We start from the raw sequence: 27,018 nt of genomic DNA on the forward strand, positions 1-27,018 counted from the left end.
TTAACGACTATTTTTCTTTCTATATTATTTCCTTGTATTAAAATTGATGAAAACTGAACCGAGATCAGACAAGTCAAAACCATTAGCAGTCGTTCAGGGGTTCACCAGATCATCCGAATTTCGAAACGTTTCTTTGTTTTACTGAATATCAAGTAGGCTACATTAAGTATATGGGCCATTCTACAGAATTGGTCACCTTTCAAGTCAAGTCACCTTTATTTATATAGCGCTTTTTACAATGTAAATTGTGTCAAAGCAACTGCACAATATCAAAAAAGGAAAATAGTGTGTCAATAATGTAAAATGAAAAGATTAAAAAAAAAAAAGATTTTCAGTTAAAGTCATTTCATTATTGAATTCAGTGATGTCATCATCCAGCTCAGTTCTGTTTAAATATTGTCTTTGCAATCAGGTCGATGATATCGCTGGAAATTAAGTGTCCCCAACTAAACAAGCCAGAGGCGACAGGTCCTAAGTCAGAGTCGGAAACCTCTTGAAAAAAAAATGTTTTTCAAGTGATTTGTATGAATGCAAATTGTATAATATCCAAGGTACACATTTCTATTAATTCTGCAGTTAATTCTCATATTGTATTTTCAGAAAGTTTGGGAATATTTGTCCTCTCCCCAAATTTGTCACTACCGAAACGTAATAATAATTATAAATAATAACAATAATAATAAAAGTAATAATAATTTAATTAAAAGGGTTATTGACTAGATTATTGACTTTGCTTACATCTAGATTTTTTTTAGTTTTTTTTTTTTTTTTGCTATTTTATTAATTTTTTCAGAGGTGAATCAATAACAATTACATTTTTAACAATATTTCAAGTGTAATTTATGAGATTTGTTGTATTTTGAAACCCATTTTTGTTTGTAAAAGGCAAAAAGTTGATCATACTGATTCATTAGTTTGAATATGTACTGAATCAAAACATCTTGTTTGATAGTTCAGTATACTTTTTTTTTTTTTTTTTTTTAAACATCCCATGTTTCGGTAGTGACAGTAATGCTTTGGTAGCAACCACATCACATAACAGAATTTTAACTCGCATACTAAAACACTAGTGTTCACACTTGGCGTCTTTTTCGAAGCTGCCGGCGTCTTTTTTACATTATAATCCTATGGAGTAAACCGTGTTTTCAAAAAAGTCCTGAGCGCTTTTTAAAACGCCACCGCTGGCGTCTTTTTCTGCAGCTCAGAGCGTTTTTTCGAGTTGAAAAAATTTCAACTTTTCTGAAAAAAAACGCCCTACCTCAAGCGCCTTTTTGACAGCTGACCAATGACAAGCGAGTAGCGAGATCTTTCGTTTCCATAACAACAAGAAGAAAAATGGAGAAGGTGCCGGTAGATAGACTGCTCGTACTAGTTTCGGAGCACAAAACGCTATCATAATATTGGTTCCTTCCCCGTATAATGCCGTGCACCCACAAACGTCGTTGTGAATCGACATTTTCTTTCCCGTTAACTTCAAAAGCCAACGCAAGAGCCAACTTTTTACTCTTTCTTGACATTTCTGCAGTACACAGCGCTAGGCTACTGTTGCAGCTGTTGCTATGACAACAAAAGACGCTCTCAGCAGCTATTTGTAACAGACGCTGCCAGCTTTGTTTTTCATTAAAAAAACGCTCTTGTCAACTTTTTCTAGTCAAAAAAGACGCCAAGTGTGAACACGGCCTAAGACTTACTAAAATACACACACACACACAAAAATGGCAAAATTGTACTAAAATTGTATTTCCCCATGAGGATTATGTGTTCCCTTTTGTCACTACTGAAACAATGATGACATGTTTCAGTAGTGACAATTATATGGGATAACACCCAAAAAAAAAAAGATGTCACTGTCGTTATGGAATAACTCCTAAAAAAGTGTGCTTAATTGCAGAAAAAAAGGTGTTCGGCAGTGATGTTCTTCAAAGTTATACACAGATTTTTCAGACTTTTGAACACATTTACCTCAAAATGATGGGACCTATCTACTCGCACCTTGTAGCTATGAGAGAGGGGGACACAGGAATATTTCCTGATCATAAGTTTATGGGTTTAGTTAAAATCCGTCTTGCAAGAATCAAAAAGATACTTTTAAAAACAACAATGGGGGAAAAAAAAAATACAAACATTCAGTATCAATCAGTATCATTTTGAAATTTAGGGGTTAGGGTTCAGGACAGCCACCTCCCAATTGAAAGTACCCAAGAAATGATGATTATATATATATATATATTAAGCTTACTAATATTTTAAATATTATTGTGGGTTTCAATAGATAATAGAAGGATCAAAATAAACATCTTAGATTTGAATACTTAAAGGAACACTCCACTTTTTTGGGGAAATATGCTCATTTTACAACTCCCCAAGAGTTAAACAGTTGAGTTTTACCATTTTTGAATCCATTCAGTCGATCTCCGGGTCTGGTGGTAGCACGTTTAGCTTAGCTTAGCATAGATCACTGAATCAGATTAGACCATTAGCATCTCGCTCAAAAATGACCAAAGAGTTTCAATAATTTTCCTGTTTAAAGCTTGACTCTTCTGTAGTTACATCGTGTACTAAGACTGACGGAAAATTAAAAGTTGTGATTTTCTAGGCCGATATGGCTAGGAACTATATTCTCATTCTGGCATAATAATCAAGGAACTTTGCTGCCGTACCATGGGTGCTGCAGCCGCAATGATATGACGCAGCGCCCGAAAGTAATCCCCAGCTATATCATAACTAGTTACCTAGCCATATCAGCCTAGAAAATCGCAACTTTTCATTTTCTGTCGGTCTTAGTACACAATGTAACTACAGAAGAGTCAAGCTTTAAATAGGAAAATTATCGAAACTCTTTGGTCATTTTTGATCGAGATGCTAATGGTCTAATTCGATTCAGTGATCTATGCTAAGCTAAAAGTGCTAATGTTACCGCCAGACCCAGAGATCGGCTGAATGGATTCAAAAACAGTAAAACTCAACTGTTTAACTCTAGGGGAGTTGTAAAATGAGCCTATTTACAAAAAAGTGGAGTGTTCCTTTAAATGCGTTTTAAATGTGTTTTTTTGGTTGTGGGACAGCAGTTTACACCAATTCTGTAGAATGGCCCATATAACCAAATTTTGTAAGGTTTCAAAACCAATGTTCTAATCAGTCTGACATAATATCCATCTTATTTTTCAAAGCAGAAGTGAGCAGTTTTCTATAAATGTGTGAGACCTCCGGTTCATTAGCCACTGTAGGGAAATAACGAGAAAAATAACAACGTGCAGTAAACGGTACGGTTTGCAAAAAAATGAGGAGGATGTTGAAGATCTTGATGAAGATGTTTATTGCAGCATAACAGTGACAAAGAACATGTAGTACCTTGGGTTCAACGGAGTCGGAATGAACCCCGAACATCCTAAGCTCAAACCTTTTATATACACTTACAGTTTACTACCCTTAATGTAAATGAAGTTGCTCCTGTTATTACAGCTGTGGTCTGTATGTTAATTAAGTTCTGACACCCCTTTGTTTGAGGTAGTTCTCGGTGTCCCATACCCGCTCCCATTCTACAATTGGTGACCATTTGCTCAGGATGTGATCATTCCAAATGGTCTACAAACAACATAACTGTTGACTTTCTTCTTCTCTATAATAATTAAGCCATTTTGGGAAATGAGCATGATCAAACATATATTGTGGAGTGGAATCTGGGTCGAGGCAGACTATAGTTTCTTACACACTACAAACCAGTATGTTCATAATTAAGATAATACATTAAAATATGTAAAAACACACCAGTTTAAAATATCAAGTTGCAAAACAAGCTGTTTTGTACAGCTAAAAAGAACTGGAAACGGATGACACTGGAAGCCAGACAAATTTACAAATGGCCTTGCCTGCTCTTACGAAAAATAAGATGGATAGCCTCGTTTTCTGAAATCATGTGATGTGGGGAATTTTCGTGCGCTTAAGTTTCAAACCACCAGCGATTCATTAAAAGTTTTCAATGCTTCAGAAAAAGTAGTGTTTTGAAATTGACTATCACTTTAATTAATTTGATGTAATTTAAGGCATTAATGTTTTTTTTTTTCAATCTGGTTAGGTGTTTTTTAAACCGGTAAAGTATTTTGTTTTGTATAAATTTAATGGACAATGGCGCCATACTGAAATTGTCTTTTGACCTACGACGTCAGCCCCGCCACATTTAACGATGACTGAGGTCTTATGGAACAGTAAGGTATACTTCAGAGTCTTGTGGAAGTAGTTCATTCAGTTGTTCTTTGCTTACTATGTATACTGCTAATTTTTGACGTACTTTTCGGACAGTACAGCAGTGGAGAGAAACAGGCATATTAGAATGCAGGGATTGTGTTAGTTACGGCACAAAACACCTGTTCATCATGTCACTGCGCAGCTCCCATTCCACATACTTATTTTTGTTGCATAGAAACATTTTTATGCCAGGGCCTATATCTGATTCTACATAGTGGATTTGCTTAGTAAAACAACAGCAACTTAAACAGAACATGACCATGACAGAATGTGAAAGTATAACATGCTAGATCTGAGACAGTCTTACATACTGTGTTTGAAATGTTGGACACAGACACAGATAGAGATTCTAACTGTTACTGGTGTGCATCTAGTGATAAATTTGATAAACATCCTGCTGCAGGGCACATTTGTACATTATTTGTCAGTGTTACAGTCCTAATGATTCTGTGTGCTTTGACTTTTCTGGCAATGTTTATAATGAATCACCCTCCTGAGTAGAATTCATCAGTTCCCCACACACATAGGCTGCCAACAGCTGCATTTAGTCACTTGTTCTTCCTCTGAAGAAACACAAACACATAAAAATTTGCACATTTAACACCACTGATCGCTGATGTCAAGGGCCACCAATGAACTCTGTGGACAATTTAGTCCTTTGTGTAGGGCATCAAGCACTCGTTATTTGCAAGCACACATGGTATTGTTTCCATTTACATTTGTGCATTTAGCAGGCACTTTTGTCCAAAGTGACTTTTAAAAAGATCATAAGAATATAATAAGATAATAAGAAATTGTTGCAAATATCAGTTAATGACTCATTCATAAACACATACGGTTTAGTTCCTCAATTAGTCAGTGTTGTGTTTTTGAACAAATCGTTTTAGTAAATTATTCAACGACTCCCTCATAAAAACAGTGGCTGCATCCTTAAATGCAAATTAATTCTCCGAGTATGTATTTCTTTAATAATTACTTTATTCAGTGACTCACTCATAAAGACTGTTGCTGTGTCTGAAATTGTATATTGTATAGTAGGTAATAAATTTATTTGAATCTTGCATGACTGTTAAAAAGCTGTATATGAATGTGTGTAGTTGCCTATGAGTGAAATTTGTTTACTACATTTGCCATGTTTTCACTGAAATGTGATCAATGGCGTCAATTAGTGTCACTTCACTGCCATCAAATCCTCTCCCATGGCCTCATGGGACAGTAAAGTATCCATCAGGTCATCCGGGAACATCTACTGGATATACTAACACCTACTGGTTATACTACTTGGCTCACATACTGTTTTTCACATACTATATAATATAGAAGTAGTTATATTCAGATGCAGGAAGTGAGTAGTTCTTGATTCAATGTTTTGAACAAATGAGCGAAGGATTCAGTAATTCACTCATAAAGACAGTCACAATGTCGCCACCTACTGGCACATTGATGAAACCTGCAGAATGTGAAATTTAAGTTTCTACCTTATTTTTAAGCAGTAGAAGTAAGCTTTTGCTTATTTGTGAATATGCAAGAACTTTGATTCATTAGCTGCTTAAAAAAGAATAAGAAAGTGCAGTCAACGGTATGTATAAAATCAAGGAATCTATGCATTTGTGATGCAAAAAATAAATATGGGTAAGGCAGACAGTACTTTCTTCTACATTTTTACTATTGTACCAATTTGAATGACAAATTAAGACTGGTTACAAAGACAAGTTTAAAATCTAAATCTCCAGGTTGGGTCCAGATTTATACTGGCAGTACCTTGGAAATGAGTAGGTGACTAATATTAATCCATCCCTTAGACACCTCTTGGCACATTGATTTATCACTGTGCCCAAGGAAAAACTGCCATCAGCAGTATGATTCATTAACAGAGAATGTTGTCTTGCTGCCAGAGGGCCCATGATCAGGATCCTTTCTGCCCAGAGCGGATGAGTGCATTCAGTTTCCATCATGAATGCAACTTCCTCTCGATTAAAATCTGGAAGATGCAGTGCTGTACATCTGCCTTAGACGCTGAGACGTCAAACAAACAACAACAAAGAGCAAATAGAAAACAGACAGAGAGAAGAAGAGTGGTGATCCCTGTTTCCCTGACATCTCAAAAACACGACTCTTAAACATGTGACTACTGCCAACAGCAGAGTCACGCCAGCCCTGAAAACAATGACAAAAGATCCATCAGGTGACCTGTCACACATACGATTTAGCGACTGAAAGTCCCTGGCCTGCTTTTGTTGTATATATATATACAGAGTAAAATTCACAAATATTCATATTCATGGTCTTCTGATGCTGAAGGCTTGTGTCTGTTTGTGATGTAGTTGGCATTTTTGTTATGAAACATCTGCGCTGAATTTTCAAGTATTTATCCTGTAACACCTCCAAGAGTGAGGAGTGGGGAAAAAATCAAACTCCTGGTCACTACAGACAGAAACAGCAGTAACTACGTAAAATAGAAAAATGCTGTCATGCAGTCCAAGTACTGTTTATAATAGACCTACCTGTTATAACGTGCCAATTGTAAAAACGTTAGACTTCTATGCTGTATACAGTATGACAATTCTCTGTCAAATCATTTCATATTGATTTAATATATGAAAAGTGTGTCACTTTACAAACAAACAGCATGTTAGAATGAATTCTGATAAGTATCATGTGACACTGAAGACTGGAGTAATGGCTGCTGAAAATTCAACTTTTCCAAAACAGGATTAAATTACATTGTAAAAATATTCAAATACAAAGCAGTTATTTTAAAATGTAATAATAATTGGAATATTACTGTTTGACTGTGTTTTTGATTAGATTAAAGAATTTGACCAAGCCCAAACTTTTATTAGGGTTGTAAGTACAGGTTTTTCAATGGACAATTCTTAAACTATTACATTTGGAAAATAAGCTACTGACCTTGAATTTATAACCTGGTGTCAACATCTCATTGCTTTTCCAATCTGACTGCAAAGATCTCAGTAGTTAGACCTTTCAAACTCCAGCAGTTCATAATCATTTGTTTAGTCACAATGATTTGTCAACTGTAAAGATGATTTGAAGTTTGTCTGACCCATCATTTATTATTAAAGGGCTAATAGGAGACAGGAGACTCCTGAGACACAATGGCATGTTCAAAGGTCTTCTAGACAGTTGACCGTAAGTACAAACAAATATATAAAATCATTTTCTGGTTATCAGCTGGAAACAGTTATGTTTAGCCAGAAACCTGGAACACTGATACAGATGCTATAAATAACATGCTTCCAATCAGTCTTCAAACTTTTCTTCATGTTTTTATCCTTTAGCTGTGGTTAAATAGATTTAGTCTGAGAAATGGGTAACATATGGTATTACATTATATTTTGAGCAGCCACACTGTGCTGGGAAAGGATAAAAAAAAAGGCAAGGCAATATGACGCATTAGTTTTCTCTCAACAACAATTATCCTCAGTAACTAAACAGTACTTTGTTTAAGCTGCTTGAATTTCTTCATTCTTGTCAAATCTGAAGATTGATGAGCAAGTTTTTATTGTATTCTGACATAGCGTTTCATATTTCTAATATGAATTGTACCATGTGTATTTATTCAAAGTAATTTACATTTCTTAGTATTTGTGACTAATGAGACCTGTTGAGAAAATAGTTTTAAAGAAGTATGTGTCGTTGTTGATCTTGGTAAAATTTTTACATCCTGTATTTATTTATTATTTGGATTCATAAACAAGTACGTTTTATGTAGTTTTTTTTGAAAATCTTGTTATCCTATGATGTGAAATTCAAAATTTAGTTGTAATACATTTGCTTATCATGGAGTTGATTATGTTGTTAATGTAAATAATACATGAATAAACATTATACAAAAATATTTCGTAACACCACAAATGTATTTTTTCTTTGGGGAAAAAAAAAATACATATATTGAATTTACTAAATTTTTTAAGGTAAGTGGTTGCAATCAATTTATTTTAGCTACATTTAAATAAACAAATTTGGTTAACTAACTTTCAACATTTTTTTTATTTAAATGTAGCTAAAATAAATTTTGCAACCACAAAAAAAAAAAAAAAAAGAGTAAATTCAATGAATTATTTTTTTCAGTGTATTGAGGGTCATATTATTACAGTGACTACTTAATAAAGTTGATCCCAAACTCTGAAGTGAGGCAGAAGAAAAGATGCAGCTTAAGAAGAAATAAAGTGTGCTGAAATGGTATAGCGAGAGAGAAAGAGACAGAGATAAGCTAAAGGTTTAACAACTACAGTGTGACATCATAGGGTCCCTCCCTCTTGTTAATAATCCAGTATAGATGTTCGTACAATCACACACCCATTTCCAAGCACACAAAACCATACCACACAGTTTCTCTCACACACAGTGTGCACTGACACCTGATCTGAGGTCACTTTAAAGGACAAGGAAAACACATATGATTCAAGAAAGAACAATTGTAGAAGTTGAGGTTTGAGTGGACTATATGAGCTCTGTATTGTTTTCTCTGAGAAAAAAGGACAACATGCGAGCCTTCCTCCTCCTCTTCCTCAGCGAGATCTTGCTGCTGAGACTGACCTCCGCAACCACCATGAAAGGTACCAACACAAAGCAATTCAATCTTAGATTCTAGACATGTTCTAAGATCATAAATATTTAATCATATGAATATTTGACTGCTTATAGATCCCTTTACAGTTTTAGCTGTAGTTCCAATCCATATGCATGAATTCTATGCAGAAGGACATTCCTGCATGCAGTATGCCTATTGTAATGTAATACTACTGAAGTCATTAGTCTGGTATGCTGTGGATGCATGGTGCCGGTTAAAGCAAGGATGCAAGCTCAGCTGTTGTTAATCTGTATATACAGATATACATAATATATATCTGTTTTCTTTTTGGGGTAGGGATACGGCAATAATTTGCTGTAATTGTGACCATTTTGAAGAGTGCATTAAAAGAATTCATACAAACAATTTGTATTATATCAACAACGAATATTTCGAAAGCCTCACAGGTCATTAAAACGTATTTTTATTGGATGTCAGTAATGGATTCTGTTGAAATTGCAAAACAAATATTGATTGTTGATGTCTTCATTGGCAGCAAATACGAGGTCACGTCAGGAGGCAGGTCTGTTTGTATGTGTTTATTATCTGTTTCCTGTTAAAGCTTGAATCTCTGAAGTGAGATTGTTAGAAATATTTGAGTGGATGAAAGCTGAGTGCATGTGCGTTGGTTGAATGCGGATTAATTTAGTTTACTTTTATTTTGCTTTATTGTGCAGTATCAAAAATGACTTCAGACACTGAGCCTGTACTTATTGTGCCTGTGCCTGGATTTGTTTTGGCCTCACCACTTCCCTTCTCTTGTGTCACGTGTAAGGTGCATGTAAGAGCAGACCCTTGAGCAACCTGACATAAATCATATACTGAAGGAAGTAAGCATCAACTCCACAACTGCCACTAAGCAATGACCTCTTCATCCTACGTCTTATTGTAACACACCTCAGCCTTGACTAATTTATCCCAGGCCACCCATCTGTTCAGTCATTGAACATCTCGAAATCCCTAGTTCTCATGGAAACCATTTATCAGTTCTTCATTGTCATGTGTTGCACACTCTCTCCCCGAGGAAAAATGTATTTCTCAGAGGTTGCTACTTCATAGCTCAGGAGACTTAAAGCAGTTCTCAAATATGTTTCAAGTCGATGCATATTAAAATTTCACACACTTTAATACACATTCTTGGTCTCATAGTGCATGATTAATCAGTGCATGTTTCGTTTATGGAAAATGAGTTTGTATTAACTTTCAACAAAATATATTTTGCCACCTCTGAAACAGCTTGGATGACTACAAGGCCATTTGGGCTATTCTTTTGTGTTATTTAGGTATTAATTATTAAAAGAAAGTTACTATTGCCTTTCTCAAACCAACTTGAATTTGAATACGAACTTCAACTTTGTCCTCCACATCTCAGTTTAAAAGCTTTTTCTCTCTCTCTCTTTCTCAGATCTGGGTGCAGGCAATGGATGCAGGATTGAAGTCCACAATTGAGACAATAAGATCTTGTATTTAATTTTTTCTCCATTCTAGTGTGGAACACCCACTTTCCATTATCCATTGAATTTCACAATATCCCGATTTACTCAGAAATGCATCATTTTATGGAAGTAAAATGAGCAGTAAATGCCATTTCATTTTGTTAACTTTGTCTCAGATGTTTCTTCTGAAATTCCTCAAATAAAAAACTTGATATACAGTAGAAGTATAAAGTTATAAATATTAATGTGGATCACTTACATCTTCAAAAGAAAAACACTATTCCAAAGTTTAGGGTCAATGTTTTTTGTTGTTGTTGTTGTTTTTAAATAAATTATTTGTTTTATTCAGAAATGATGCATTAAAGTTGTCAAAAGTGATAGTAAAGACTTTAAATTTCCAATAGATCATTAAAAAATAAATAAAAAATCTGAAAATTCTTTTGAAATTCTATTGATAACAGAATCCTGAGAAGAAGAAAAAATTAAGCAGAACAATTTTCAACATTGCTAATAATAAGAAATGGGTCTTGAGCACCAAATCAGCATATTAGAATGATTTCTGAAGGATCATGTGACACAAGAGTGTTTCAAGTAAAATATATTGAAACAGAAAACAGTTATTTAAAGTGACAGTAATGTTTCACAGTATCAAATAAATGCAGTCTTGGTGAACATAAAGTCTTTTGTGAAAGTCTTAACTTTTGAATTCTACTGTAGCTCCGATAATTTGGTTTTGGAAGAATGTAAGGATTTAAGCTCATACTGAAATCTCAGACTTTTGATTGCAGATCTCTTCTGAAACTCTAAAGGAGAAAAATGCGAGAAGCAGGAAATGTCTCCAGTTGTTTATCAATCAGTTAGTCTCACTGCTGTCTGGAAATCATTATTCTCAAAGTGTCAGATTCAGAGGGTGACGATGTTTCACCGTAAACAAACACGCATGCAACAAGTGTTTTCTCACGTTATATCCACACATGATTTCTGACATATCTCTGCAACACAGCAGTTTATCTGCTGATTCCTCTGGGATCTGATGTAATAAATGGGCTGTTTGTGTGCTCTGGAGCTCTGTGCTCAATGCCAGGGGTTTCCCTCAAGCAGAAACAACTTTCTCTGGCATAGGACACTGTTTCATCATTCATTCTGCAGAAACTGGAAACGCACGCATTTATGAGAAACAAACCACAGGGGTCTCGCACTGGGATTCTTTTACATGTGTGTGTTTTGTTGTCATAGTTCGCAAAAGGTGAAGCAGAATGTGATGTTTGTGAGGGAAGCATCGCTGCTGGCAAGTGCATGGGTGCATGACCAAATCACTTTCGTTTAGACTGTAGAACTGTAGCTTTCAGAAAGGAAAATATGACACTGGACTGATTGTTATTCCAAATCTCTTGGCAAAAACGTTGTAGATACAGTCACATGACTTCTAATATCCCTAGCTGAAGTCATGATGTAAATGTAAAGGATTGAAGCAAATCTGAGATCACTTTTCCTGTGTGTTTGAATTCCAGTGCAAAGACAAAACATGAGGGTGCGTATCAGCGCTGTTGGAGACACCATTGTATTGAAGTTCATCCGGCCCCATGTGGACACCAGACTGGAGGGATATATTCTGGGATATGGCAGCAGCATGTTCTCCAAACAGTTTATCCAGCTACCCGAGGATGGACAACCCTATGAGACTGAGATAGGTATTATCTTTATTTCTAGCCTTCTTTCATAGAGTTGTTGTTTATTTAACAGTTTGTTCTCTATTTTCTAGATGCTGAGCCCAAATATCTGATTGTGGTTCAGTCGAAGATTCCTGAGGAACCTAAGAAAAAGTGTGCAAGTAAGCAACACGGTGCCACAAATTAAATTAGATCTGTGTATACACTGATCCCAAAAAGTATTTGGACACTTGAACCACACTTCAAGTTCAGAAAGTTTTTAGCCTTCAGTAGACTGTAAAATATGATTTTTTTTGTTGTTGTTGTAAATAAAGATTATTGATGGGAATATATCTTGAAGATTATGTTTCAAACCTGTGTAATGAATTTGAGCTGATTACTGAATTGTGACCTCCAGAAAAAGTGGAACTAGACAAACCATTGAACGTTGTGATCGGCTCGGTCACAGAGTCCTCAGTGTTGCTGTCCTGGGGGACACTACTGACCACCCCCTTCATGGAGACTGTTCTGGAAGACTGTTTTGATGAAGGGTATGTGTCCTTGAGCGTCTATGTGTGCATATCCATGTACCATGTGGGTGTCAATCTGGATTGAATCAGTTCGTTGTTAACCTTCTCTCAAGATGTGCAATTATTACACTGACAGAAGACATAGAGCAGGTACAGCATCATGTGTGCAGATGCCCATGTGTTCCAGAAACAACCAGACACTCTGATCACAAATAAACAGACTTTAATAAACTAAACAGTATCAGAAAAAAGAAAAAAGAAAAGGAAACCGTAAAACACAGTAATAAAATGAACAGATGTTTGGGTGGAAAAAAGAATTTGGGTGTGTATGTATGCACAGACGAATACACACGTTTATTTTTATATCATTGTTGGGATTTTCCATATATTGTTTCTTTTTTTCTAAACTAATGATGTTTTCTATCTCCTGCATGTTTATATTTTTGTTAAGACATCTTTATGAATACATTTTGCTCATAGAAATTGCAGCTAATTTCAGTTTTTACTGTCCTTGTGGAGACATGTTGTCACCACAGTGTAGGCACAATGTGACCCACACACACTGTCCTTGGACACGTTAGTGGAAAGCTTGACCTCAGCCCTCTTCAAAACAACTAATTTAATCCCTCTGACCCATAAAAACCTTATTAATGCCAGAAGGAGAGAGAAATGCTGGAAAAATGAAAAAATAGGCAGCTAGGGGCATCCGTATACATAAATAATATCTGAGTTTAGCCCATTAGTGCCATATCATGCTGACATAACACCTGGTTTGAATGTGAGTTATTCAAACCAGAGATCTATTGGTCATGATTTAACAGCCATTTTAAATCTAGTTAAAGTTTACAGATTCTAGTTTGCCGTTTTGTCTCCTCTCAGACAGTTCACAGTGCGCTACAGAGAGAAGGAACCCAGAAATACCTGGAACTACCAGACCTGTCCATCCACCAGCACAGTCATCGACAACCTCAAACCAGATGCTCTGTATGAGTTTGCGGTCCGAGCAGACACCAACACAAACAGTGGAGTCTGGAGTCCACCAGTCATCCATAACCCAACTGGTGTGTCCCACTACAAATCATCCATTTAGCAACGAACCATAGTTAACAATTGTCTTGTTTGTTTTGGATTTCTCCAATGGGTGTTTAGAAGGAATAGCTGACACAAAACTGATATTTAAATTTAAATTTAAGTTTACAAAACTTTATTTATTTTTCTCTCACAGATCAAATAATAGAGCCATTTAAGGAACTGAACCAGGCAAAGCCTAAGGTAAGTAAATAACTGAGTTTAAGGACAACACTTTTGTTCTTTATCTTTTATTTCATTTGGATATTGCTTTCTAAACAGAAGCCAGTCTTAGCAAGCCAGCAATCATTCTTGCCATCAGTACCAGGTAAAAAAACCCCATATTTTTCCTTCCTAAACAGTCACTGATAGTAGTAATGAATATAAAAAATGTAATGACTTTTCCTGCCACTTTCTAGTCTTAAACAACATTAACCAGACCAGAGCAGCCCCTCTATTCAAATACCCTAGCCTTCCAAAGCCAAGCAAAACATCAGGTAAATGACATTCTCTCACCTTTGAAGCCAAGCCAAATATTACATTAGCAGCATGGAATACAAGCATAACACACACTGCATACTGAACAGTATTCACTGCATACTGCTTACTATTTTTTTTAAGTTGCTGTCTTTGTTGCTACATTAGCAACATACATATTTTAGTATGTTGACCTCCAGTCATCTCGAAATGAAATGTGGTTATTTTGCATTCTTATTGATTTGTTGTAAAAATGTTTACATTTAATTAAAAGAAAGATGGAGATATATACCGTATACATATGCAAACTACAAAAAAGTATAAGTATGCCACAGCAGTTTGCTATTCTAAACATACCCATTGTCTCTTGCTCTGTAAACTTTGAACTATTTTTCTCTAATATATTTTCAGAACACTTAATAAGCCACATTTCTATCTCTCTCTAGATAGAAAACAATTAATAGTTTTTTTACTACCACACACACCTGGTTTTCTTTTTAAAATAGAGAGCCTGAATTGACATTATAACTAAAATGACCATTTTTTTAAGTTTCCAGCTTTAAATGTTTAGACATCTTTAAACACTAAACAAATCAAGTATACCTGCTTTTACTCAAATTATCCATCGATGTAAAACAGACTAAACAGTTATTCTGTGTTATGTCTGTGACCTAAACTGTGTTTTAAATTGAACCGCTAGTAGGTCCCGTCACACTAATTTTCAAGATAAATTTCAAATAAATGGCCTTCATGTGTATCATAATTCCATGTGCCAGATGTGAATTTTCTGAAATACGCACAAGCTGGAGGAACTGTTGGAGGAAAAAACATATGTTTATGAAACATTTTAAATTTATCTAATGGTTATAATCACTTTTCTTCAATACAAATTAATTCCTGATAAAGGATTTTATTAAAACCTAAAAATGTACCATTAACTTCTGTGACAGGAGAGCTACATGTCTTATTATCAGCAAATTGAAATCAATGCCTTTTTATTTCTGTTCTTTTCCTGTGTGTGCCATTTTTATTGAATGTCTGTTATAGAAAATGTCTTTTTCTACAGTTTCATCAACAGGGGAAGAAAATCCCACAACACTTCCTGACGATCCACCTACCTCAACCGAGGCCCTTCCTTCCTCTCACACATCTATCATTCTGCCCACGCCAATGACCACAAGCACAGATCGACCTCAAAAGCCCACCAGTCATCCCATTACAACCCAAGCAGATCTTCTCACAGAGCAACATACTAGCATAACCCCACGACAACCTATAACATCTCAGCCACAACCTTCCAGAACCCAACAACAAAGCAGCACAACCCAACAACCATCCACTACAATCCAACAATATACCAGCAAAATGCAAATCTCAGTCAAAGATCAACCAAATACAGCCAAACAGCTTCTGAATACAGCCCCACAACAGTTTAGTGAAACATCTTCCCCTAATCCACCTAAAACCAAACCACCAATTCAACAAACCCAACAACGCACCACAGGCACTGTCCAGGAACATCCTCACCCATCTAAGAAACAAGACACCATAACTCAAGACAGTCTCCATACAAGAAAAATTCAGCCCAGCACCAAGCTGCATCGACTGAGCACAACCAAACATCCACGAGGCACGTCCAAACATCCAACCACTCACACTTATTTTCCAGAAACCACTTCTGACTACCAGTTCAGCACAATTGCACATTCTGAGCAGCCAAACACCAAACCACCACCAACAACACAGGATTGTTCCACAAATAGTCATTCACTGACAAACACAGCTTTGACTTCACCCACTACTTCAACAAATATTGTCTTAGTAACAGACCAACAAACAAATGTTTTAGTATCACAGCTGAAAGCCGATGTTAGCAAACATCCCGTATTTAGCACTAATCCATCCATCCCTGAAGAATATTCTACATCCCATATTCCCACAACTAAAAATCCATCTCTTACTGAGAACATACAGGAACTGACTCCACATCCTATATTTCTACCCGTAACCTTTTGGCATCAGCCCAGACCCAGCACCACAACAAGGCATTCCAGCACCACTAAACAGCAAGCTAGCACTTATAAATACAACCCAAAAACGGATTCCCAAGTTGAAAATCAACAACCTACCCCTGAAGAATGGTTGGCAGGTACCCCAATAAAACTACTAAACCTCACACCTCAAACAGCTTTCACCAAATCCGATGCCGTTCAAAACTCACCTGTGGCGGAGAAGGTAACAGTGGAGACGAGTCATCCAAGTCGACCAGCGGGTAACTTCTCCCCTAGACATATGATTTAGAAACAGGCTAGTTTCAATCATTTGAAGCAATCCAACAACTTAAAGTGTATCCCTTAAAAGGATAGTTCACCCAAAAATGAAAATTACTTCATGATTTACTCATCCTCAAGCCATCCTAGGTGTATATGACTTTATTCTTTCAGACAAATACAATCAGAGTTATATAAAAAAAACTTTCCTGGCTCTTCCCAATTTTATAATGGCAGAGATTTTGAAGTCCAATAAAGTGAATCCGTCCATCATAAAAAAGTACTCGATGTGAAGTGAATCGATGTGTTTGTGTGAGAAAAATATCCATATTTAAAACTTTATAAACCCTGATCTATAGCATCCACTAACTGTAGTATGCGCGTTCATGAAAGAGTAGCGTTCCAGCAAATGAATCCATCTGTATTCGTCTGAAAGTATGAAGTCATATATACCTAGGATGGCTTGAGGGTGAATAAACCATGAGGTCATTTTCATTTTTCCGTTATCTGTTCCTTTAAGACAGAAGCGTCAAGTCCTTTTCCTGGAGGGCTGCTATCCTGCAGAGTTTAGCTCCAATCCTAATTAAACACACCTGAATCAACAAATTTCCAGGCAAGTGTGTTGGGGCAGGTTGGAGCTGAATTTTGTAGGACCCTTGTCCTTAAGAAGTTCTTTGATGTTTTTCATTCATTGTTATGCCATTTTTAAATAACTGGTGCCAGATATTCCTTTAACAGTCATGGATAATATAGACAGACTTAAAGCTATTGGGCAGGGATCTTCTGAGAACATTATCATTACAATATGTTCTGCCTCTGTATGTCAGCTATTTCCCAGCCAAAGGACGAACAGCTACTGTCACAGCCAACACTTACAAATGAGGTGACCAATAGGAATGAGGGTAATGACATCGGCTCCAGTTTTTTTTCTCCTAAATGTGCTGTTTGTCACCTGTCCGTATTAACCACATAAATCTTCATTGTACACAGTAGCGTCGTGATTGTTACCACCAAACATCACCACCCCTTCCAAACGTCATCCTGCTGGGCAATGCCATTTCCACCTGACTAGCACTGAAACAGCTCCACCACTGCCCCCAGTCATCTTTAAACCATCACCAACAGCACCAGCTCTCACATTACTATGCCATTCATTCACCTCAAGTGTCTGACTACTTCATCAACTCTTAATGTCCAACACATGCACTGTCATAATGCTACGCACACCATTTCCACCATCTTCTCTTCCAGATCTGTTGGCTTCTGTTTCTGGATAGCTGGTGCTCTTTTGTGAGCTTCCCAGACTCATCCCCATCCAGTCAGTCAACAGATCTGTTGCCATAATCTTTAATCATCGTCTCCTTCCCATTGCTGACTGTGTTTGTGTTTATCTAGGCAGAGGTATCTTCCGCAACTCTTCTTCTGTGTCCCACCTCTTGGCACGAAATGCTACACAGAGATTGAGGCCTCACGGTCGTGTCCCTCCAGTTCCCCGTACAGCGTTTTTCAGGCCACCCTCTGGGTATCGTAACTCAACTGTCAACAAGAAAAAGGGTATAAAAGGTATTTGAGGTCTTCACACTGACAGACACAATTTTCTTTTAAGAAGGTCTTTTGACTGTTCAGCTTTCCTTTCATGCTTCCAGTAATGCATCCAGCCTTACTTTCATTTATTCATTCATTCTGTCATTAATTTTGTCTAACTATTTTATTAGACTTTTTAAATGTTATGTAGTGTGCAAATTCATAAACGTGTAGCACTAGGGCTGTTTCACACCACAATGAATAAGCAGAAGCTTGTAAGTTCAGAGTTAGTGTACACTGCAATGTTTCTAAAGAGAAAAGATAGGACAGACTTTTAGGTTGCTGCACTGTGTATATATTTTAAGTAATTAAGCCATATTTATTTGAAATCCATTTATATCCATTCATTTGTTTATATATGATTTTTTTCTCTGTTATTTTTGCTTTGTAAATCAGTATATTGTAAAACAAATGCTTATATGCACAGTGTGAATTCTGTAGCCTGTTAATATGGCCAACTAAATAAATATGGATAGAATCTGACATAATCAGAGTTAATTAAACAAATTCTGTTTTCTATAGATTCTAAACTGTCCCTTCTTTCATTATTATGTTTATATAACATTCTCAGATCACCTGGCATTGTTAGACATGGCAAAAACTTAATTATGCTCCCTGTGTATAAACTTTTATGATTATGTTTGGTTGATTGCTTAGGCTTATGTACAGTATATACTGTATATGGACATTCTTCTTTGGGGAAGTCGTGGCCTAATGGTTAGAGAGTCGGACTCTTAATCCAAAGGTTGTGGGTTCGAGTCTCTGGCCGGCAGGGATTGTAGGTGGGGGGAGTGAATGTCCAGCGCTCTCTCCACCCTCAATACCACGACTGAGGTGCCCTTGACCAAGGCACCGAACCCTCAACTGCTCCCCGGGCGCCGCAGCATAAATGGCTGCCCACTGCTCCGGGTGTGTGTTCACGGTGTGTGTGTGTTCACTGCTGTGTGTGTGCACGATGGATGGGTTAAATGCAGAGCACGAATTCCGAGTATGGGTCACCATACTTGGCAGTATGTCACTTCACTTCACTTCACATGGCTTCTCGGGTGGATTTTATATTCATTTAAGGGGCTCTTCAGACCTGTTGACAAGATTCATGTGTTATCGGCAGGGAAAAGACAAACACAGTCTACCTCTTTCTGCCAAAAGTCTGTTTCCCATCTTATCCTCTTCACGCTGTCATTTAATTGTGCAAAACAGCTGATGACTCCTGTGACACCTGATATTACAGCTCAAACTGTACAGTTCAACTTTTTTGTCATATTACTCTATCTATCAAATACAAACATTCTTGTATTCATATTGTTGTTTCTGATGTGCTTTTAACACATTTCTTAAAGTTTTTTTTGTCATGTCCCTTTAATGTTCACATTTAATGACATGATTTTTCTATCATGACAGTGCCCCATGGTGAGCAACATAAAGGACTTTTGTGGTCCAAATTTCCAAAGGGAACCAGACAGCAACTTGGTAAAGCAACTCCTTCATGGATTTTGAATGTATATAGTAGAAGTTATCTTAGTTTTATCTCATAAGGGGGTTGCAATATCATATTTCATTACAATCCACGTGATGTTACTGTAGTTGTAAAGCCTGGTATGGTGTTCTTTCTGTGGTCCCTGTCCCAGAAAACTGTGAATCCAATTGTGCATAATGTTAGTTTGGATACAGTTTTAACATGATGTCTGAGATAGATGTCCCTGTTTGGTAGAAAACATCTCTTGTCTTAAGAACGATTCCCTTGCAGCTGGATTTCATGACCATTCTGGGCCAAAGAAAATATTTATGTGCTGTTCATGTCATGATGGATTTTCAGAGCTCATGATTCTTTGGAAAAGCATGACAGATCAGCCATTGATAAACTAAGCCCAGGACCCTCTCTCACGTTCTCCATCAGCCTCTCCCAACCAAAGGCAATACTGAAACTGAATAATAGAGAATCAAGGCACTCTGTCCTTACCCAGTTGCTCATCCCATCCATCCAATCCGACTCATATTAGAAAGTCTGCTTGAACACATTTGGCAGACATACGATTACTTGAGGAAAATGTGAAACTGTTCTTCATCCAGCTTTTCTTAAAAACCTTCTATTCATACTAAATTAGGTTCCTGAAATGATCTGGGTGTTTCACAAATCGCACATTTAAATAATAGCCCATTAGAGAGATGGCTGTTGGAAATAATTACGTTTGGAAATTGATTCATTGACAGGCTTTGGTCAATATTATCCGGCACTTCTATTTTGAGCGAATATCCAGCATTATAGCTGTGTAGTTCTGCACTCCATTATAGCATTGGTCCCTTGGAGCTGTTCTTGGAGAAGCCGCAGTCCTAAGAGTCTGGACAGCATTAAAAGATCCCATTTGGCTCCCACAATACTCTGACTGTGCGGACATTAACCTAATGTCATGCATTATATTTTAATTCCAACCACGTGAATGTTATGCAGAAAATACTTTACCTTCACTTCTAAATGATAGTCAGTGTGTAGTTTTTTTGGCCTTGGAGATTTATAATAATGTGAAATAGCTTTTTTTTATGCTGATCTAATTTTTAATGTGAAAACAATTTAATGAATAATTTGAATAATAATTTGTTGCATTTATATAGCGCTTTTCTGGGTACTCAAAGCGCTTTTACATAGAAAGGGGGGAAATCTCCTCAATCACCACCAATGTGCAGCATCCACCTGGATGATGCGACGGCAGCCATACTGCACCAGAATGCCCACCACACACCAGCTTACTGGTGGAGAGGAGATAGTGATGAAACCAATCAGTGTATGGGGATGATTAGGAGGCCATGATGGTCAGAGGCCAATGGGCAAATTTGGCCAGGATGCCGGGGTAACACCCCTATTCTTTTTCGAAGGACATCTTGGGATTTTTAATGACCGACCACAGAGAGTCAGGACCTCGGTTTAACGTCTCATCTGAAGGATGGTGCTTTTTACAGTATAGTGTCCCCGTCACTACACTGGGGCATTAGGACCCACAGAGACCTCAGGGTGAGCACCCCCTGCTGGCCTCACTAACACCTCTTCCAGCAGCAACCTAGTTTTCCCAGGAGGTCTCCCATTCAGGTACTGACCAGGCTCAACTCTGCTTAGCTTCAGTGGGCAACCAGTCTTGGTTTAAAAACAAAATTAAAAGGACCGGCACAAAGAAAAAATCTTTCTTTGAACTTTTTAGCAGACCATAGCAGCTCCAGCTGTCTTTTTTTATTCAGATTAATCTCAGCTACAGCATAATTTAATTTGGGTTTTAATGTTTTTATTATTATGGTTAAACTTGACTCCTTGATTAACCACAAACAATTATCCTGTGTCTCCTACTAATCTGCCACCTTCTTTTACAGTGAATACAAAACTGAACCAGGTCCCAAAGACTAAAGCAAAGGGTGAGGGCACTTAACAGATAAAGATATCAAAGTCCATATGGCGACAGTCTTGTTGGACATGCATGTGTTTCTTGCCAATTAATGAAAAATTTTCCATGTTAACTTTTAGAAAACATTATTGATCTGAAGCAGATGGACCCAGTGCCAGATTTAAAACCTCTAGCTCCACCCACTACTGAAAGACCAGCCAAACAACGGCCATCATCGACAACAACACCACATTCTGTTTTTGAGGGTATGCTCTAATGCGAGTTATGTCATTTGTACAAGAACGATGATGAATACAACACACTAAATGCTGAAATTAGAAACTGGAAACATGCAAGACAATCTGTTGAGAATGAGAGAATTAGTGTATCTAACAATTGGAGTAGTTGGAGTCTTGAATTTCTGGTCTTGTAGCGTTTCATGTTTGCCTTTGAATCTTAGGGAGTCGTTTTGACACCGGTGCCAACTCCTCTGTATTCAGACCTCATCCCCTCTCTGAGGTGGATGCCACGGGGAAGAAACGTTTCATAGGTAAGAATATGGACTAAAAGCATTAATATTTTGGACCTACAGCACGGTCAGACAGAACTGTGTCTGATTTATGATTCACAGTCTTTTGACGAATGTTGGACATCTGATTGGCTGTTCTCTATTTGCAGCGCCTCACGTGATCTATAGAACTGACAAACGTCCGGAGGAGCCATGCTCTGTCACTCACTCTCTCAGCTTCTTTCCTGATGAGGAGATGGGATACTTGAATGTCACTGGCCCACCCAAGACCCCTCCATCCAACCTTACTGTGGTCACAGTGGAAGGATGCCCCTCCTTCATCATCCTTGATTGGGACAAATCAGACAATGAGACCACAGGTAGACAGAACATTTGATTACTGTCTTTGCTGGCTTAAACAGCATTGAAGGAGGTGATGGACAACTTGAGAAATGAATGGGAAAAGTTGCAATGCCCAATATGGCAGCTGTTGGAAAGAAAGTAAAAAGAGCCAACTGCCTTGTTGATGGATGTGTATTCAGTTTTTTACCTCTGGAATGTGCATTAGCTGGGCAAGCCTGAAAAATATTGCTTTTCAGCGTTGGTTTGAGTTTAAGAAGCTAAATTTATGATACCGTTGTTGTCAGACTTTATTGAGAATATTTATTTGAAATATGGCTTTGAAAAGTTCTTTTGACAGACTTTTGATAGAAGTTATACTTTATGCCCATTACCTGCATAGAAAATAGCTGCCAAGATGGCTGCCAATTGAACTGGCTTGCCTTGAGTGGACTTTGGTTAAAATTACTTTAGTTGGATTTAACAGGATATATGAGATACAAAAATGAAAATGGTCATCATATGCTCATTCCAAAATTAGGTCATTCCAACCCTATATTACTTCCTTCCATGAATAAAGACTACTGTTCAAAAGTTCTTTGATATTTTAATATTTTTGAAAGAAGCTTCTTCTCACTAAGGCTAGAAACAGTAATATTAATAAATAAATAATAAATATTTTCTCTTTGAATATATTTTATGTAATGTTTTCCTGTGATGCAAAGCGGAAGTTTCAGCATCATTACTCCAGTCTTTAGTGTCACATGGTCCTTCAGAAATCATTCTAATATGCTTATTTGGTGCTCAAGAAACATTATTATTATTATCATAGTTGGATTCTTTGATAATTAGAAAAGTAAAAGAAAAAAAACATACCCAAAACTTTTGAACAGTAGTGTTTTTATTCATTTAATTATTTATTTACTTACTTGCTTACAGTACTTATTTACTTATCCCCAAAATCCAAGTAGTATTGAAAAACACCATTAATGTAGTCCATTGAATAGAATAAAGCAGCTCAGACATTCTAAGAATCTCCTTTGATGTTCCATTAAAAATTTGAAACAACAAATTATGTTTCTGTTGTATCAATAGAATATGAGGTAGTTTCCTCCACCAAGGGTCCGCATGGAAAGGAGGTGTCTGTCCAGACAACAAATCAAACACATACAGCTGTGGAGAACCTGAAACCAGAGAGCAGGTATGGATTTACACCATACCTGGACATGGATTTACATGGACACCGTGTCATGGATTTCAATAGTTATTAAATTAAACTAATAGCAACGCACTAACTCATAGTCCTGCCCTTACAGACAACTTATTAAATAGCGTATTGGTTAATGCTGTTATGAAGCTGTTTTCCCTGTGGGGCCGTTTGATCAACATAACATTGTTTCAGAATGATCAACTCTATTTTGTCGTTATGTTGTTGTAGTTATGAGTTCAAAGTTACACCCAAGAATGAGCTGGGTTCTGGCCCAGCCAGTGAACCGGTCACCTTCAGTACTGAGTCAGGTAAGCGGAGAAGAAATGTTAAATATGAATTCATTATGAATACATTGTGTGTTCAGAATATGTGTAAGAGTCTCAGATAAAAGTCCCAGATCTGAAACCACAATCTGGTCATTGTGAAATCATTTGGCTCATCCAGTGAATCTGAGCTCTGTTTGTTCCAGGAGTGTCACTGGGCCAATTGTATCAACAAGAGAAGCTTTAATGGTTTTTACTTTTAGAGTTTTTGCACTATGTTTAAATTCATCTTGAGCCATACAAGAGCCTTTCACTTAAACCTCATTTAAATCTCATTCATGCTTCAAAACATTCGAAAGCATTGCGATTAGTCACAAGTTGCGTGAAAACCTATTATGTTTGACATCACTGAACAATTTAAAGAAACTGGCACTCATATGATAGAAGAGTCATGCAGGCCAAGGTAACTTAGGGATGAGACATCAAGCTCACAGGTGTGTGTAATTGGCAATGAACCTTTGCTGTAATGTATATGCAAAATTAGCATATAAGCATTACTGTCAGCAGTGACAGTAATGTGTCTAATAGTTCCAATGTGTTCACTCTTCTGGGTCCATTGCACTTATTTACTGAAGGTAAAGGGGCCCTGATAGACTGCCAGAAAATAATAATAACCATGAGGATATCTGACACAAGCTCTGGAAAATTGTACATCATGATAGTGAAGACAACTCAGGGGAATTTCTTGGGGCTTTGGATTTTTAATAACTTAAGTCGAAAACCATGCTGTATCGTTATATTCAGGCGTCGAGTGTAATAATAATTACCTGAATGCCATATTGTCTGGCTCATGTTTACTTTTGACAGCTATGTTTGGATCAGCCTAATTCATGTATGTATAGTTTCATAGTAGCCTAGGTATAATAAAAAGGTTTATTTAATTAACTTTTACATGAACATTTGCATATACACTATGTTTTAAAGTTTAGGGTCAGTAAGATTTTTGTTTTTGAAAGAGATTAATACTTTCATTCATAAATGATGCATTAAAAGTTGTTTGTTTTCTATTTATCAAGGAATCCTGAAAAAAATGCATCACAGTTTCCACAAAAATATCAAGGAGCAAAGTATTTTCAGATTTTATAATAATACAAAAGGTTTCTTGAGCGCTTCAAAAATGATTTCTGAAGAATCGTGTGACACTGAACTGACTGGATAAATGGCTGCTGAAAATTCAAAATGAAATAAATTACATTTTACAATATATCCAAAGTTATTTTACTGTTGTTTTTACTGTTTTTGATGAAAGAAAAAATGCAGCCGTGGTGAACCTAAGAGATCTGTTTCAAAAACAGAAACAAAATCTTACTGACCCCAAAATGTCACATCAACAATGCATTAAGTTGCAGTGACATCATGTTCTTTTGCGTTGCAGCTGATCCTCGTGTGAGTGAGATCCAAACCGGTAAGAGCGCCAGTCACCTCAAGCATGCAATATTAAAAATAGAAAGACGCAATATGCCTATACCAACTGTACATGTGTGTCTAATTTATATTGGCTCTCAAAGGTAAAAATGCCATCTGGTCATCGTTTCCATTCAAGTCTGACTCGTACTCCGAGTGCAATGGACAGCAGTTCATAAAGCGGACCTGGTACCGCAAGTTTGTGGGTATCCAGTTATGCAACTCTCTTAGATACAAGATCTACCTGAGCGACTCTCTCAAAGGTCCGTATTAACCATTTACCGACTCAACAGATATTTCTGCCGTTTAGTCACTTTTTAGTTCTTTCTTTCTCCAGGGAAGTTCTACAGCATAGGAGATCAAACTGGGTATGGAGAGGATCACTGCCAATTTGTTGACTCGTTCCTGGACGGACGAACCGGTGGTCCTCTTCCACCAGATCAGTTACCACCCAGAAAAGGTTTCTAATAAAAACATGTTTTATTTAACAAAAACACAGTAATCTAACACTAGTACGTGAGATATGACGATTTCTCCTGTCTTATCAAGGCTTTTACCGGGCAATGCGTCAAGAGCCTGTCAAGTTTGGGGACATCGGAGGAAATTCCATGATCAACTATGTGGCCTGGTATGAGTGTGGGATACCCATTCCTGGGATGTGGTAGGACCCCGAGGAGCAGATGGAAGACAAGACAGATAAGAAACATCCACTGCCAAGGGAGAAGGGAGGAGGCCTTTTTGTGGGATGTTTGTGTTGAGAGAATGATTTCTTTGGAGTATGTATTTTCGGGTATCGGGCACATATAGAATTATTTATATACTGAAGTAGTGCAGCAAACGTACAGTGAGCTGAATGAATGTTATTGTTGAGATTAAGAAGTTTAACTTTAGAGAATATAGGGAAGCAGGCTCCCTTAAAGGCGAAATGAATGTGTATATTATTTATCAAAATGTTGAATATGCCACTGAACGAAAAATGACCACGGCCAACTTAAAGGAATGTTCCAGGTTCAAAACAGGTTTTGTAGACAGCATCTATAACATTGTCATCACAGAAAATTATTTTTACTAACACAAATTTTATTTGGATTATATAAATATAATTTTTGTAATATAAATATTTATTTTATATAAGTATATATTTATAATTATAAAAATATAATTACATTTTTTATTCTTCTATACTTTTTACTAAAAAAAACTTTTGGTGGGATGATGAACTTTTGATTATACACTGCCAATAGAATTCCAGAAGGTGGATTTTTTTCAACAGTCCTTTTTTGGACCTTGCAAGTATTGTGCAAAAGTTACCAGGTTTACTGGCTTTATATGGTCATTGTAGTTGAAAAATTGGACCGTGTACAGTCTGTACACTAGTCTCATGAGAATGCCCTAATTAAATATTTTGGCTCAATGAAATACTGTGTATTTTAACGTTTATCCGGGTGCAATGCTTTGCCCCATTGACTTTCATTGGAGGTGCTTTATTTTTTTCCAAATAGAGTTGAATGAGTTTTCTGTTATTGTCAATATGTCACAGATGCTGTTAACAACATGCTGAGTTTACTAAGCCTTAAACATTAACAGCTCAAGCACAGTGCTAAAAAAGGAATTTAAACACTAGGTCATATATACTATTGTTCAAGACATGCAGCTTTTCAAGTAATTGTAATTATACCATGTATGAATATCAGAAATGCAACATCTCTTTAACAAGGACGTCTATTGTTTTGTACAGAAGTTCAGTGACTCATGATTTCCAGAGAAAGCTTTTAAATGCCAGATTTTATGTAACATGTTTTTACATTGAAACTTTGATATTTTATAAGGTTTATAATGAATCTGCTTTACCAATAAAAGCACAAGCAGTTTATTTTATCTCTTTTTTTTTGGTGGCTACAGTTTAAAATGGTTTCAGAATCTGCCATGAAAAGATACAAGTGTTTGCGTGTTTTTTTTATTTTATGCAATCCAAATCAGTTAAAGAAAGACCTAAATCAGAGCTAAATGTTA

At 36.8% G+C, this 27,018-nt stretch overlaps 1 protein-coding gene across 4 annotated transcripts; it reads left to right on the top strand.

The window, feature by feature from the left end:
• Positions 1-8,603: 8,603 nt before the first annotated feature.
• On the top strand, positions 8,604-26,862 carry abi3bpa (ABI family, member 3 (NESH) binding protein a). Of its 4 annotated transcripts, none has more exons than XM_079427764.1 (21): positions 8,604-8,825; positions 11,787-11,966; positions 12,038-12,106; positions 12,343-12,475; positions 13,334-13,515; positions 13,680-13,726; positions 13,805-13,850; positions 13,942-14,019; positions 15,066-15,633; positions 17,669-17,832; positions 19,255-19,323; positions 21,211-21,252; positions 21,362-21,487; positions 21,682-21,771; positions 21,900-22,109; positions 23,164-23,269; positions 23,507-23,586; positions 24,977-25,006; positions 25,110-25,268; positions 25,343-25,465; positions 25,555-26,862. In XM_079427764.1, the coding sequence occupies exons 1-21, from the start codon at positions 8,714-8,716 to the stop codon at positions 25,668-25,670; spliced, it is 2,730 nt and encodes a 909-aa protein (XP_079283890.1). In that variant the 5' UTR covers positions 8,604-8,713; the 3' UTR covers positions 25,671-26,862. The 4 variants fall into 4 exon arrangements, 3 of the variants coding, with proteins under 3 accessions (XP_079283890.1, XP_079283891.1, XP_079283892.1); XM_079427765.1 differs by having other exon boundaries at positions 13,808-13,850; XR_013784833.1 differs by lacking the exons at positions 19,255-19,323; positions 21,211-21,252; positions 21,362-21,487; ... (6 more) ...; positions 25,343-25,465; positions 25,555-26,862 and adding an exon at positions 17,097-17,587 and having other exon boundaries at positions 15,066-16,271; positions 17,665-17,785.
• The last annotated feature ends 156 nt before the right edge of the window (positions 26,863-27,018 follow it).

The sequence above is a fragment of the Barbus barbus genome (assembly GCF_936440315.1).
Source record: "Barbus barbus genome assembly, chromosome: 10".
Classification (NCBI taxonomy): Eukaryota; Metazoa; Chordata; class Actinopteri; order Cypriniformes; family Cyprinidae; genus Barbus; species Barbus barbus.

What these genes read in the sequence shown, in the direction of transcription:
- abi3bpa (XM_079427764.1), top strand. Translation starts at nt 8,714, where the DNA reads ATGAGCTCTGTATTGTTTTCTCTGAGAAAAAAGGACAACATGCGAGCC. An exon ending in ACCCTATGAGACTGAGATAG is followed by an intron (nt 11,967 to 12,037) that starts GTATTATCTTTA and finishes TCTATTTTCTAG; the next exon opens with ATGCTGAGCCCAAATATCTG. An exon ending in AAAGCCAAGCAAAACATCAG is followed by an intron (nt 14,020 to 15,065) that starts GTAAATGACATT and finishes CTTTTTCTACAG; the next exon opens with TTTCATCAACAGGGGAAGAA.